This window comes from Lontra canadensis, unplaced genomic scaffold (assembly GCF_010015895.1).
Source record: "Lontra canadensis isolate GAN:19392208 unplaced genomic scaffold, GSC_riverotter_1.0 scaffold11, whole genome shotgun sequence".
NCBI classification, from domain to species: domain Eukaryota; kingdom Metazoa; phylum Chordata; class Mammalia; order Carnivora; family Mustelidae; genus Lontra; species Lontra canadensis.
The window spans coordinates 3,762,107-3,774,613 of NW_022631005.1; the positions used below are offsets into that span (position 1 = coordinate 3,762,107).

Genomic DNA, 12,507 nt, shown 5'->3' on the forward strand with positions numbered 1-12,507 from the left:
GGACTTGAAGAACACCAAACAAAGCATGCTTTGTGCCACATAAATGACAATCATTAACGAGGGAATAGTAAGACAACACACCTAATGTAGATACCAGAGCTTGGCAAACATCCCTCCCTGCCTCATTTTCAATTTCGCAGGAGTACTGTCCTGCATCCCTTTTTGTGCTGTTCAGAATTTCTAGGATGCAGGTTTTCTCTGTTGTGACGATGCTGCATCTCTCAGATGGAGTTATGTTAAAACCGTCCTTCTTCCAGGTCACTGAAATCGGAAGCGTCCCAGTGTAGGTGCCCTCCAGAATTATGGACTTCCCTGGTTCCACGGAGTGATCGCTTAATTTCTTCACGAAGGTAGCTGGTTCTGGTGAGTGAGAAAGCACAGCAATTAAACACAGGAAGAGTGCAGAGATGCCTGTGTAGAGAAAATAGGAAGGGCAGGTGCAATTGAGCAGACCTTTCACAAAGAGACGCGTCGTGCAGGACGTTTGGCCTGCACTGTTAGAAACCACGCAAGTGTATTCCCCACTCTGAGAGACGTCAACGTTGAATAATTCCAGTTCTGCCACAGTGTCTTCAAAATAGATGTTGCACTGGTCTCCTCTCATGAGTTCTCTGGCACCTCTGAACCAGCCGACCTTGAAGGGAGGGGTCCCTCGGATAACGCTCGTGAAAGTGACATTTTTGCCTGGTAGTGTTTCCAGAGGTTCAGGTTCCTTCACGAAAGAGGGTGGTTCTACAGAGACATGGAGGACATGGAATAGAGCCTGTAAGCTTCTCATTTAGCTGCAACTTTGGATCAAAAATGAAGAGCCCTTTTGAATGGGCGTCAAACTGGTGCCTGGATGAGCACCCAAAGGAGAATCTGTAAGAAACGGTTTGCGTAGGGAACACCGACCTTGCACAGCCAAGGCTGCCCGACATTCATCGGAGCCAGCCGTGTTAGCAGCCACACATGTGTAATTGCCCATGTCCGAGGAGTCCAGGGAATTCAGCTGCAACGTGCAGACGTTATCTGAAAATGTGGTTTGGTACTTTGCTCCGCTGACAATCTTCATTTTTTCATGAAACCAGGCAACAGAGATGGGTGATGACCCAGCTACTTTGCACTCCAAGATGCAAGAAGTACCCAGCACCCCAACAGTATCTCTCAGTCTCCGCGTGAAAGAGGGAGGGACCATTCGGTCTGTGTGAGGAAAGGCAAGAGATCATCATGAATTGAAAGAGAAGAGCCCTAAGAGACCCAAGCTGGATAAATGCATTTGCATAAAGCCATGGGAGGCGGGAGGGATGGAGCGGAACTGACCTGAAACATCAACCACAGCAGTGCAGCTGCTTTTTCCCACGTTGTTTTGAACCTGGAAGGTGTATGTACCTGCATCTTGGCTTTCAACAGAGAGTATCTTTAAGGAAGAGATTTTGTTGTAGAAGCTAAATTTGTGTTTTTGGCTGCTGGTCAACAGCTTTCCGTCCTTGTACCATTCTACGGAGAGTTCAGGAGTGCCAGCCACCTTACACTCCAGAGTGCACGTTTCTCCCACAGTCACTGTCATTGATCCTGCTTTCTCAACAATGACCGCAGGCTCTGCAATAAAGCGTGAGAGCCATCTGTCAAAGTCTGTAACCTTTACCACGCCTCTACCCTCAAATTCCCTGAGACTGTTTCTTCCCATGGTGTGGTTGTATTAGGGCTCTCTCCCTAGAGAGAGATGATTCCACAATTACATGTTATCGTGAAATTCGGGGTTAGTGTTAAGAAATATTTTTCTGCACTAGTTGACTTCCAAAACAATTCAGTGTATATTAGACAGTATGTACTGATTTGCACTTGACCCTAATGCAAAGGATTCTTGTTATTATGAATTACTTGATATTTTTGCTTTATTTTAAGGTGCTAAAGCTAGTAGTGTTCAAAGCTGTTATCCAAATAGCTGTCAAGTTAAAATGTCCAAAGTGCAGGTCTTTCCTATTTAACTTTGATCTTGGGAGTTCTTGCCATATTTTGGAAACAATTTCCTTGTTGCCTATGCTGGCTTCCAGCAGTTTTCATGCTTAAACAAAAGTGAGTCATGATTATAATGGCTAATCCATCAAGAAAAGCAGTAAGTAAACATTGAAACAAATGGCTAAGTTTTGTTAGGATCACAGAAACAGGAAAGAGTTTGAAAGATCGATTGGGGGGGAAGAAAAGATTGATTAGGTCCTTTCTCCTAAAGCTTTTTTTTCTTTCTTTCATTTCATTCTTAAAGGTTTTATGTATGTATGTATTTATGTATGTATGTATTTGAGAGAGAGAGAGTGAGAGAGAGGTGGAACAGGAGATGGGCAGAGGGAGAGGGAGAAGCAGGTTCCCCACTGAACAGGGAGCATGATGTGGGGCTCAATCCCAGGACCCTGGGATCATGACCTGAGCTGAAGACAGATGCTTAACTGACTGAGCCACCCAGATACCCCTCTCCTAAACCTTTCAAACAGGTAAGGATTAATATCCTTCTAGAAGAAATTCAGAACAGGAGGGTCTACTAGTGACTCATCTCAGTGTTTGGCATCACCTTCTATCAGGGACCATTGTACTATATTGTACCAACCTAACACAGTCAGTGTGGCCATGTTCTCCCTCATTCCACCATCATTGTTGATTTGACAGATATACTTCCCAGCATTAGCTGGTTCTGCTTTTGCAAACTGAAGAGTTGCAACATTGTCTACGAATGTAATTCTGATGTTTTCACTTTCTCTGATCACTTCTTTCTCTTTAAACCACTGGACAGAAATAGGCGGGGCTCCTTCTATGGATGCTTGTAACTCAGCAGGCTCGCCAGCTACAACGGTGAGGCTGTTCAATTTGGAGACAAATCTTGGTGGTTCTGAACAAGGAAAGATGAGTGGAGATTGTTGAAAACGTTGTTCAGATAATGGAAGACAGAGAGAAAAAAGTAAGTTTTGCACATTCCTGCCATTTCTGCCACGTGCAGGAAATATGCTTACCTTTTAATTTTACGGTACAAATGCAAGTATCACTTCCAACTTCATTCTGTGCCTTGCAGTAGTATTCACCAATGTCTGAAGCTTCAACATTGAGAATGTGAATACTTGCATGGAAATTTTTGGATGCAATCTTGTATTTCTTACTACTTCGGAGCTGCCGCTTGTCTTTGTACCAGATCACCTCAAATGGCGGTGTTCCCGAAAGTTCACACTCAAGACTAACTTCAGTATTTTTAAGGGTTTCTACTACTGGAGGGAAACTGCTAAAAACAGGTGGTTCTGTAAAAACAAGAATTTCTAATGAATTGGGCTATTTCATTTCATACAATGCTTTTATTTCCCTGTTTTTAAGTTGGAAAAAAGAGTCAAGATACTATAAAGGGGAAATGATGTCCAGAACTATCACTTTAGTGTGGAGGAATAACTGCATTGGAGAAGCCATTAGTTTTTACAAAATCACTCTGCTTCCTTGGCAAAGAACCCAGACAAGAACACTAGGTGTCCTTACTGAGGAATTCAATCTTCTATCTACCTGACCATATGAATTTATCTTGGATGATAAGGACTGATGCAAAAATTGTAAACAAAAACCAAACCCAAGTACATTTAATGAAGATGATTTGCATGAGGTTTAGAATCCTGACTTCAGAGATGAAATGTTTTGTAAAAGCTTTATAACCAAGATACTTGGAAGCCATTATGACACCTGTGACCTACGTCTTCCATGTCAACAAATGTTATTGAAATAATTGCTTCACACCATGACAAACTTGGAATTTGGATAAAAAAATACTGAAAAATGACCACAGAAAATACTGGTATTAATTATACCAAGATATAGTGATATAATTAAAAAAAATAGGAACCAATTCTTGAGAGAGGAAAAGAATATATAATTTTCCTGTGTTTTTAAAATGTAGGTATGTATGTATTTTTAAGTAGGCTCCACACCTAGAGTGGAACATAACGTGGGGCTTGTACTCAAAACCCTGAGATTAAGACTTGAAATCAAGAGTTAGACACTTAACTGACCGAGCTTCCCAGGCATGCCTATAATCGTCCTGTTTTAAATGTAAGGTTAAAACCTGGATTGCTTGCATCTTATATACATGCAGTAAATATTCTTTCTTTGTTATTAATGCTAAAGATTATAGTGAGGATGATGATATATTTGTAGGATAATCAAAGACAAAAATTGATTTTAAAATGCCTACTTTTCCCTTCCCTTTATTATTTTTTTTTTGGTATGTTTATGAAACATTAAATTTAAACTGCTTGGCCAGTGTGTTGAAATGAGCAGAATTAAGACACTGGAGTAACAAGAAAAATACCCCAGAATGACTGGCCATATGTAAGCAAATCTTAAGAAAGAACCAAAAAGGGAAATAATACTAGTTTGGGGAAATATTCTATGATCTCAAACGGAGCCTAAAATGACAGTAAAAGAATAAAGACCTTTGATACCCCAGGGGAGAAGAAGGTGGGTTTCAGGTAATGAGGAACAGAAGAGAGAGATTTCTACCTTTCACGATAACCTTGGTACTGCAGCTTGTGCTGCCGGCAGGATTCTGAGCCTCACAAATGAAATCCCCACTGTCCTCAGTGCCCAGACTGTTCATCTGTATGACGGCCACTGAGTCAATGAAAGTCATTCTGTATTTGTCACTGGCTTGGAGTTCGTGTTCATTTCTGTACCACACAACTCTGATTTCTGGGGATCCAGTTATCTTGCATTCCAGTCGCGTGGAATCCCCTGCTTTCACTATTTTGGTTGCTTCTAATTTCTTTACAAACTTTGGTGGTTCTAGAGAGTGAAAGAAAGAGGAGATTATGAGGGAACAGATATAAATGACAAACGCTAAATCAGGTGGTATGCGGGAAAGAGGAAAAGACGAACAATGCCTGGCAAATACAGTGTACTGTTAGAGAGAAGTGAACTTTCTAGGTTGGGGAGATGCACTGGACAGAAGGGAGCCACAGGCCAGACAGAAACATGAAACAATCCAACGTGCACACCTGTCACAAGCAACATCGTGGTACAAGAGTCGCTACCAACGTCATTGGTAACTTGGCAAGTGTATTGTCCCGTCTTGGAAGCATCCACTGAATAAAGATTTAAGAAGCTAGTTGACCCTTCCAAGCCAATGAAACATTTAGGTCCAGAGGCAAGTTCCACATCGTCTTTAAACCACTTAATTTTAAAGGGTGGTGTTCCTTTCAGTACTGCTTTAAATTCTACTGTAGCATCTGGTACGGCTTGCTGTCGTTCAGGTTTCACCAGGAAGCTTGGTGGTTCTATAGACGTTAAGAGAAATATACTTAATTAGATTCCTCATAGTTAAACTGTTTTGACACTCCTATGGACATGTAAGCAGATATTTCTAAAAAGAGGCAATGACTGTGTATTTCTTGAACTCAATAAATACGGACCTATGGAAACAGAATTACCGATACTTTATGGTTTCAAGAATACAAGGGAAGAGTGCCACGTTTAAAAAGCAATCACAAAGAAGAATCAAGAGGAGGAGAAGAAGTTCTAACCTTTAACAGTTAAGATGCCGCTGCAGGCATCATCCCCTGCTATGTTGGAGACCTTGCAGGTGTAATTGGCAGTATCTTCTAATTCCAGGTTATTAACTTCCAGTGACACTGTGTTCTCGTGACAGACGGGTCTGTATTTTGCACTTGTAGATATTTCTTTTCCGTCCTTAAACCACTGAGCACTAATAGGAAGGGAGCCAGAAACCTTGCACTCCATACGAATAGAAGAGCCCAGAACTTTATCCATTTTGGTTAATTTTTTGGTGAAAGATGGAGGGATGTCTTGATCTATCCAATGCAAACAGCAAAACACATCCATTAACATGTTGCCACTTATTTACAAGGGATAGAGGTAACAGAGATAAGGGAAGCTGACTAGGGCCCAAGTACACACCTAGCACTCTAATGTCGGCGTCGCAGCTACTGCTTCCAAAGTCGTTTTCCACCTTGAACGTGTACTGACCACTGTCCTGCTTCATGACTGACTGAATCCTAAAACTGGCCACGTTATTTTCAAAACTCATCGAAAAATATCTACTGGGCACAATTTGTTTTCCATCCTTCAGCCATTTCACTTTGAGTTCTGGTGTCCCGGCCACCACGCACTCCAGAGTCACTGGATCTTTCTCAGTGACATCCACAGACTTAGCTTTCTCTAGGATTTGAGCAGGCTCTGCAGTAAGAATTAAAGTGCAAATTAATTGCATTGCTAATTCCACTAGAAATAAGGGGTGCTTATGTAACTGTCCCCCACCGACTAAGTCCTCAAGACAACAGCTCACAGACCTTGTACTAAAAGGAACGCGTAACACCTCTCAACGCCCGACTCGTTCTTGGCTTGACACGTGTATCTCCCGCTGTGTCCGTTGTCCACAGCTCTGATCTGAAGCGTGGCCACGTTGCTCACAAATGAAATATGAGCATTATCATCTTCATCAAGAATGTGATCATCCTTGAGCCAGGTTATAGAAATGGGAGGAGAGCCCGCCACCGTACTTTGAAAGGTGGCAGAGCTCTTCAAAACAGTAGTGATGTTTTCTATCTTCTTAATGAATGACGGGGGTTCTGTGATGCAGTGAGATAGTGGGGAAAAGAAGAGGCATAGTTGAGCTTCTCCTCATGATTAGAAAATGAAAGAGCATTACTGAATTTTTCGTGGTAGCCTGCTTTGTGGGTGTACCACTGACCTTTCAGGGAGACTCGTGTCATGCTGGCGCAGCTGCCACCTTCATTGGATACAATGCACTGGTATTCACCAGTGTCTGATGGGTCACACCTGGTTATGTGGAGGTTGAACACCGATACTCTGTCAGTGAGGGTATATTTTTTGCTGCTTCGGATTTCCCTGTTATTCTTCAGCCAAGTGACCTCAAATGGGGGTGTCCCCGTCACTTCACACTCCAGCTGCACGTCACTATCTTTCACAACCTCCACGGGCCTCAGCTCCCTGATAAAGGTGGGAGGTTCTAAAGATTCAAAAGGAAGATAGAGACGAGCTTACTCGAGGGAAGACTGGGAGCCTGGCCAGCAGCACAGCCAAAGGGGAAAATGGACCCAGGAACGCACCTTTCACTTTTAATTCAATGCTGCAGCTCGCTGTGCCCGCGTCATTACGAGCCTCGCAGACGTAAGTCCCGCTGTTTTCTACCCTGGCACCAGAGATTTGGAAAGTGGCTAAACCGTCAATGAAGGAAATGCCGTGTTTCTGAGCAGCTGTTATTTCGTTCCCGTCCAGATACCAAGAAACTCTGATTTCAGGAGTGCCTGTTATTTGGCATTCAAATGTTGTCGACTGTCCGTTTCTCAGCACTAATACGGGGCTGGGCTTCTTAATGAATTGAGGAGGTTCTAAAGATGGGGAAGAAAGTGTCACATGAACATTTATTAAAACAAAGGCTGGAATCGCTTCTTCAGCCTCTTCCCTCTCCCCAAGAAAATGCAGACAAGCAAGCAAGAGAGATGTATGTGGAGACCAGACCTTTTACAAAGAGTGTGGCTTTACTGGTTGCGGTGCCAACATCATTGCTTAGTTGGCAAATGTAGGTCCCAGAATCGGCGGCTTTGGCTGAAAAGAGCTCCAGGATGGTGGAGGTGTCATCCTTCCAAATGGAGCGTGCTGCTCCCGAGTGCAACTCTTTGTTATCTTTAAACCACTTTATGGTCATGGGTGCAGAGCCACCCACAAGAGCCTTGAGCTGAACCCTTGTGTTGGGACTGATGTCCTGGGACTGTGGCTTCTCCACGAAGTAAGGGGGTTCTGGGATGAAAGACAAAGAAGCAAAAGGAGAAAGGAAGGTTTACTTGGGAATGGGACAGTAAGGGTGAGAATTAAGAAACGAGACAGCAGACCTGTCCCTGATAAAGGGAGATAAGAAATGCCAACCTTTGACCGTGAGATGGCCACTGCACTGGTTGTGACCTGCCTTGTTGGTGGCCGAACAAGTGTACGTCCCACTGTCTGTACCTTCCAGCTGACTGATTTCCAAGAAGGCAGTGTTGTCATGAAAAGAGAATTTGTATTTCTCACTAGCTGTTATTTCTTGGTCATCTTTGAACCACTGGATGCTGATGGGATGTGAGCCAGCCACTATACATTCTAAGTCAATAAAAGACCCTTTAATGCTGTTCATCTTCTTCAGCTTTTTGGTGAATGAGGGAGGTATGATAAGATCTATGCAATGAAAAATCAAGAAACCAAAGGGAAAAAAGGTTAGGTCAACACAGCAATTTGTGTTTTCTGTAAAACTGCAGGAGACGAGGAGCAAGGACATGTTCAGTTTCAATACTAACCTAATACATTAATGCTAGCCTTGCAGCTGCTTCTCCCAACATCATTCTGGACCTCAAAAGTATATTCTCCACTATCTCTCTTTTCTGTAGAAATAATCTTCAGTATAGAGACCGTGTCAGTGACACTGATTTTGTATTTTTGGCCCAGGGTCAGTTCTTGGCCATCTTTAAACCATCTGGCTGTAAGCTCCTTAGTCCCTGAAAATTTAACCTGCAAAGTGGCTGGGTCCCCTTGGGTGACATCTATAGACACAGCCTCCTCGGTGATCGTTGCAGGTTCTGTAGAAAACAAAGGGACAGGTGTGGATTGTGAGTGGCTCCGCTGAAAGGCTCACATCGGCCTTATTTCCTAAAACCCGTGGCAAACCTTCTGCACCGACCTTTCACTGAGAGCAATGCAGAACATCTTTGTATTCCTGCATCATTTTTGGCCTGACAGACATATTTCCCATCGTGCTTGACTTCGATGCCACTGAGGTACAGACTAGCCACATTGTTCTCAAAGGTCATTCTTATATTATCGTCCTCGGTGATCTCATCATTGTCCTTTAGCCAAGTCACGGTGATTGGCAAGGAGCCCTTCAGGGTGGCCTGGAAGGCAGCGGTGCCTCCCCGAAGGGAGCTGGTGCTCTCAATCTTCTTGACGAAGGTTGGGGGTTCTAATAGGAGAATAATTCTCAATCAGTGTCAGCTTAGAGCAAAAGTAGAGTTTTGATGGCACAAAGAGTTCATTCTACGGGAGAGCCAGTGCACAGCTGGAAGCGACACTAACCTCTGAGAGTCACCCGGGCAGTGCAGGTGCTGCTCCCCACCTCGTTGGTCACCCGGCACTGGTATTCCCCAACATCTGCGGCAACAAACTTGAGGACCTGCAGGCTCACCAGCTGGTCCTGAATGAAGGTTTTATACTTCCTGCCACTTCTCAGCGTCGTATTGTCCTTGAACCACGTGATCTCAAAGGGAGGTGTGCCTGCCACCTCGGCCAGCAACATGACATCGTATTCCTTCAACACTTCAATGGGCTTAAACTCTTTGGTAAAGTAAGGTGACTCTATAGCGGGAAAGGAATTACTTGGCATTAATGTGGGGCGAATCTGGGCTGGGGGCCACCACCGTGGTAACACAAGGACCAATGTGAACACAAACCTTTGACTATTAAAATGCTACCGCAGTGATCACTGCCAGCTTCATTCTGGGCCTCACACATGTACTCGCCACTGTCTTCAATGGCAACATCTGTAAGTCTTAGAACTGCAGTGGACTCCACAAAAGACATTTTGTGTTTGCTGCTCTCCTTAATTTCTCTATCATTTGCAAACCATGTTATTTTAATTGGAGGGGTGCCAGTTACTTTGCAGGCCAGCTGGGTGGTGTCTCCCTTCTTTAATAGCTGTGACGGCTCTAACCTCTCAACAAACCTGGCGGGTTCTGCGGAAGAAAGGAAGTTATTAAGAAACATGAGGAAGAAGAAAGAACACATAAAGAGGGTAGCACAAAGATGTCAAGAAAACCAGGCAAACCTTTTACAAATAAGTTTGCACTGCACTCCACGCTTCCGGCAACGTTTCTGACTTGACAGGTGTACGTGCCCGAGTCAGAGGTTTTTACTGCATAGAGTTCCAGAGAACTTTCTAAAGCTTCTTTGGTGATATAGCAGCTTCCACCAGAGACGAGCTCTTTGCCACCCTTAAACCATCTGACTGTGAAAGGGGTGGACCCCTGGAAGGTGCTCTTCAGGCAGACTGCTGAACCGGGCAGAACGTCCTTTGATGCAGGCTTAGTTACAAAACTGGGTGGTTCTAAAGGGGGGCGGGTAATAAGAGAGAATTTCTAAGAGTTAAGAGGCGCGATCTAAGGGAAGAAGTCTTAATTTGAACATCGTCTATATCAGAATGAAATGCAAAGTCTCCAGCCAACCTTGCACAATCAGGGCTCCACTGCTGTCTTTGCTTCCCACGGAATTCGTGGCACGACAAGTAAAATTGCCCGCGTCATTCATGTCTACTCTGCTTATCTCCAAGGAGGCCGTGCCTTCCACAAAGGCTATTCTGTATTTGTCAGAAGAAGCTATTTCTCTACCGTCCTTGAACCAGGACACCCTCATGGGGAGAGAGCCAGCGATTCTGCAGTCCAGCCTGCAGGTACTGTTGACAACACTGCCTACGTTGCGCAGGGGTTTGGTAAAAAACGGAGCAATGTCTCGATCTGTTCATGGCACAAGAAGAAAAGAAAGGTAAGCATGGGAAAGCGCTCAGTGATTTGATGTGTACACACTGGCTAGGTTACAGAGGAGTGTGTAAGCATCGGTTTCCGAAGGTACTAACCTAACACAGTGAACGTTGTTTCGCAGGAGCTGCTGCCCACCTCATTGGAAACCTCAAATGTGTACTGGCCGCTGTCGTGCAGTTCAGCTGAATAAAATTTGAGTTGGGCAACATTGTTTTTAAAACTTATTCGGTACTTTTTGCTAGCAACCAAAGGTCTTCCATCTTTGTACCATTTGGGCTTGAGTTCTGGGGTGCCTGTGACTGTGTACTCCAGCGTGGCTGGGTCTCCGGCTGTCACCTGGACCAGCTCTGCTCTCTCAACAATTTTGGCAGGTTCTACAATGGTATTAAATAGTTAGCATGATCAAGTGTGCATTAGGATTCCACTTCAAATGGAAATAGTGATTCTAAGTTACAAATGTTCCTGCACGCACCTTTGACTGTTAATTCCCCAATGGACGTTTGGCTCCCGGCTTCATTTTCAGCCAGGCATGTGTACTTGTCACCAAAACTAATCTGAACATCAGGGATGATCAAGACCGCAACACCATTAGAAAAGCTCATTTTGATCTTTCCGTCTTCTTTAATGATCTCTTGTCCTTTAAACCAAGTGACCGAGATGGGTTCTGACCCTCTCACGGCAGCTTGTAAGGTAACGGTCTGACCTGCTAGTGCGGTAAAATCATCTACTTTCTTTACAAAGGTAGGCGGCTCTAGTTAAAGAAAGAGAACAAAGCTTGTCAACTCCCAAACACTTTCGACACCATATACCTTTATTTCATCTAGGTTACATTACTCCCATCCAATACCGCCTTTCTGTAGTGTTGGCTCATGAGAAGAATAAATTAAAATTTAAGAACAGTTACACCTCCATCCGAGAGAAAGAAGCACAGCTGTGGTTATCAGCGGACAACATGGTCATAAAAGATGATTATGAAACCCACTTTTGTTACCGGAGATTAAATATTTACAGTCCTCTCAGAATAAAGGCTGGATGAAGGTCATTGACTTCCCAAGATCCCAGGTTAAAACAAAAGTGAAACATACTGTCACGGGATAGGAGAAGAAGAAAAAGCGCTGGTTTTCCTTCAGTGGGTTAAGAAAGCGATTTCGACAATAGGTTAGTGAGGCACCATTTTGTTCAAGCACTGACCTTTTAAGAAGTGAGTTGCTCTGCAGCCACATTTCCCAACTTCATTAGCAACAACACATTCGTATTCACCAACGTCCGCACTATTGAAAGAAAAGATCTCCAGAGACACCAGAGACTTCTGAGACAACAACCTGTACTTTTTACTACTTCGAATTTGCTTCTTGTCTTTGAACCAGCTAATTTCAAATGGTCCTGTGCCTGAGATTTCACACTGAAGAAGGGCATTTGTTCCTCTCACTATATCTGCAGGCTCAAGAGTTTTGATGAAAGATGGAGGCTCTACAAAGGCACGAAAGCATTGTGTAAGTGAGGTGTCCCAAGCAAATACAAAGAAAATCTTTTTCTCAGAAAACCCACGGACTCCGAGTCAACCAACCTTTGATAACTATTTCAGCACTGCAAGAGTCATTGCCAACGTCATTCACCGCCTCACATGAGTAAGTACCACTATCTTCGACTTTGACGTCTGTCAGATCAAGCACAGCCTCAGAATTGACAAAAGACATTCGAAGAGTGTTACTCTCACTAACTTCTTTGTTATTTTTAAACCAAGTGACCTGGATCACAGGGGAGCCTTTCAGCTTACAGTGGAGGCGCGCGGATTCACCTGGCAGCATTAAATAAGAGGGATCCACCTTCTTCACGAAGGATGGTGGCTCTAAGGGAAGTTAACAAAAAAGAGAAAGGAAAGAGATGTGAAGCGTCAACTCCACAGAAGAAAAGGAGACGTATACCATAAGAAGACACAACACACATCAAATATCTCGGTGAA

The 12,507-nt window shown here is 43.8% G+C and overlaps 1 protein-coding gene across 1 annotated transcript in view; it reads right to left on the minus strand.

Annotated features, from left to right (window-relative positions):
* The window catches only part of TTN (titin), a 269,891-nt gene that overhangs the window by 185,247 nt on the left and 72,137 nt on the right, over positions 1-12,507 (minus strand). Inside the window, exons 49-73 of the mRNA XM_032856015.1 lie at positions 12,112-12,393; positions 11,736-12,014; positions 11,017-11,295; positions 10,640-10,918; positions 10,233-10,520; positions 9,836-10,114; positions 9,462-9,743; positions 9,088-9,366; positions 8,696-8,974; positions 8,316-8,594; positions 7,909-8,196; positions 7,504-7,782; positions 7,092-7,373; positions 6,713-6,991; positions 6,312-6,590; positions 5,920-6,198; positions 5,526-5,813; positions 5,001-5,279; positions 4,507-4,788; positions 2,985-3,263; positions 2,585-2,863; positions 1,303-1,581; positions 895-1,182; positions 454-732; positions 82-360 (exon numbers count right to left, since the gene is read on the minus strand). Coding sequence (XP_032711906.1) covers positions 82-360; positions 454-732; positions 895-1,182; positions 1,303-1,581; positions 2,585-2,863; positions 2,985-3,263; positions 4,507-4,788; positions 5,001-5,279; positions 5,526-5,813; positions 5,920-6,198; positions 6,312-6,590; positions 6,713-6,991; positions 7,092-7,373; positions 7,504-7,782; positions 7,909-8,196; positions 8,316-8,594; positions 8,696-8,974; positions 9,088-9,366; positions 9,462-9,743; positions 9,836-10,114; positions 10,233-10,520; positions 10,640-10,918; positions 11,017-11,295; positions 11,736-12,014; positions 12,112-12,393 — 7,023 coding nt within the window. The remainder of the gene's footprint in view (positions 1-81; positions 361-453; positions 733-894; positions 1,183-1,302; positions 1,582-2,584; positions 2,864-2,984; positions 3,264-4,506; positions 4,789-5,000; positions 5,280-5,525; positions 5,814-5,919; positions 6,199-6,311; positions 6,591-6,712; positions 6,992-7,091; positions 7,374-7,503; positions 7,783-7,908; positions 8,197-8,315; positions 8,595-8,695; positions 8,975-9,087; positions 9,367-9,461; positions 9,744-9,835; positions 10,115-10,232; positions 10,521-10,639; positions 10,919-11,016; positions 11,296-11,735; positions 12,015-12,111; positions 12,394-12,507) is intronic.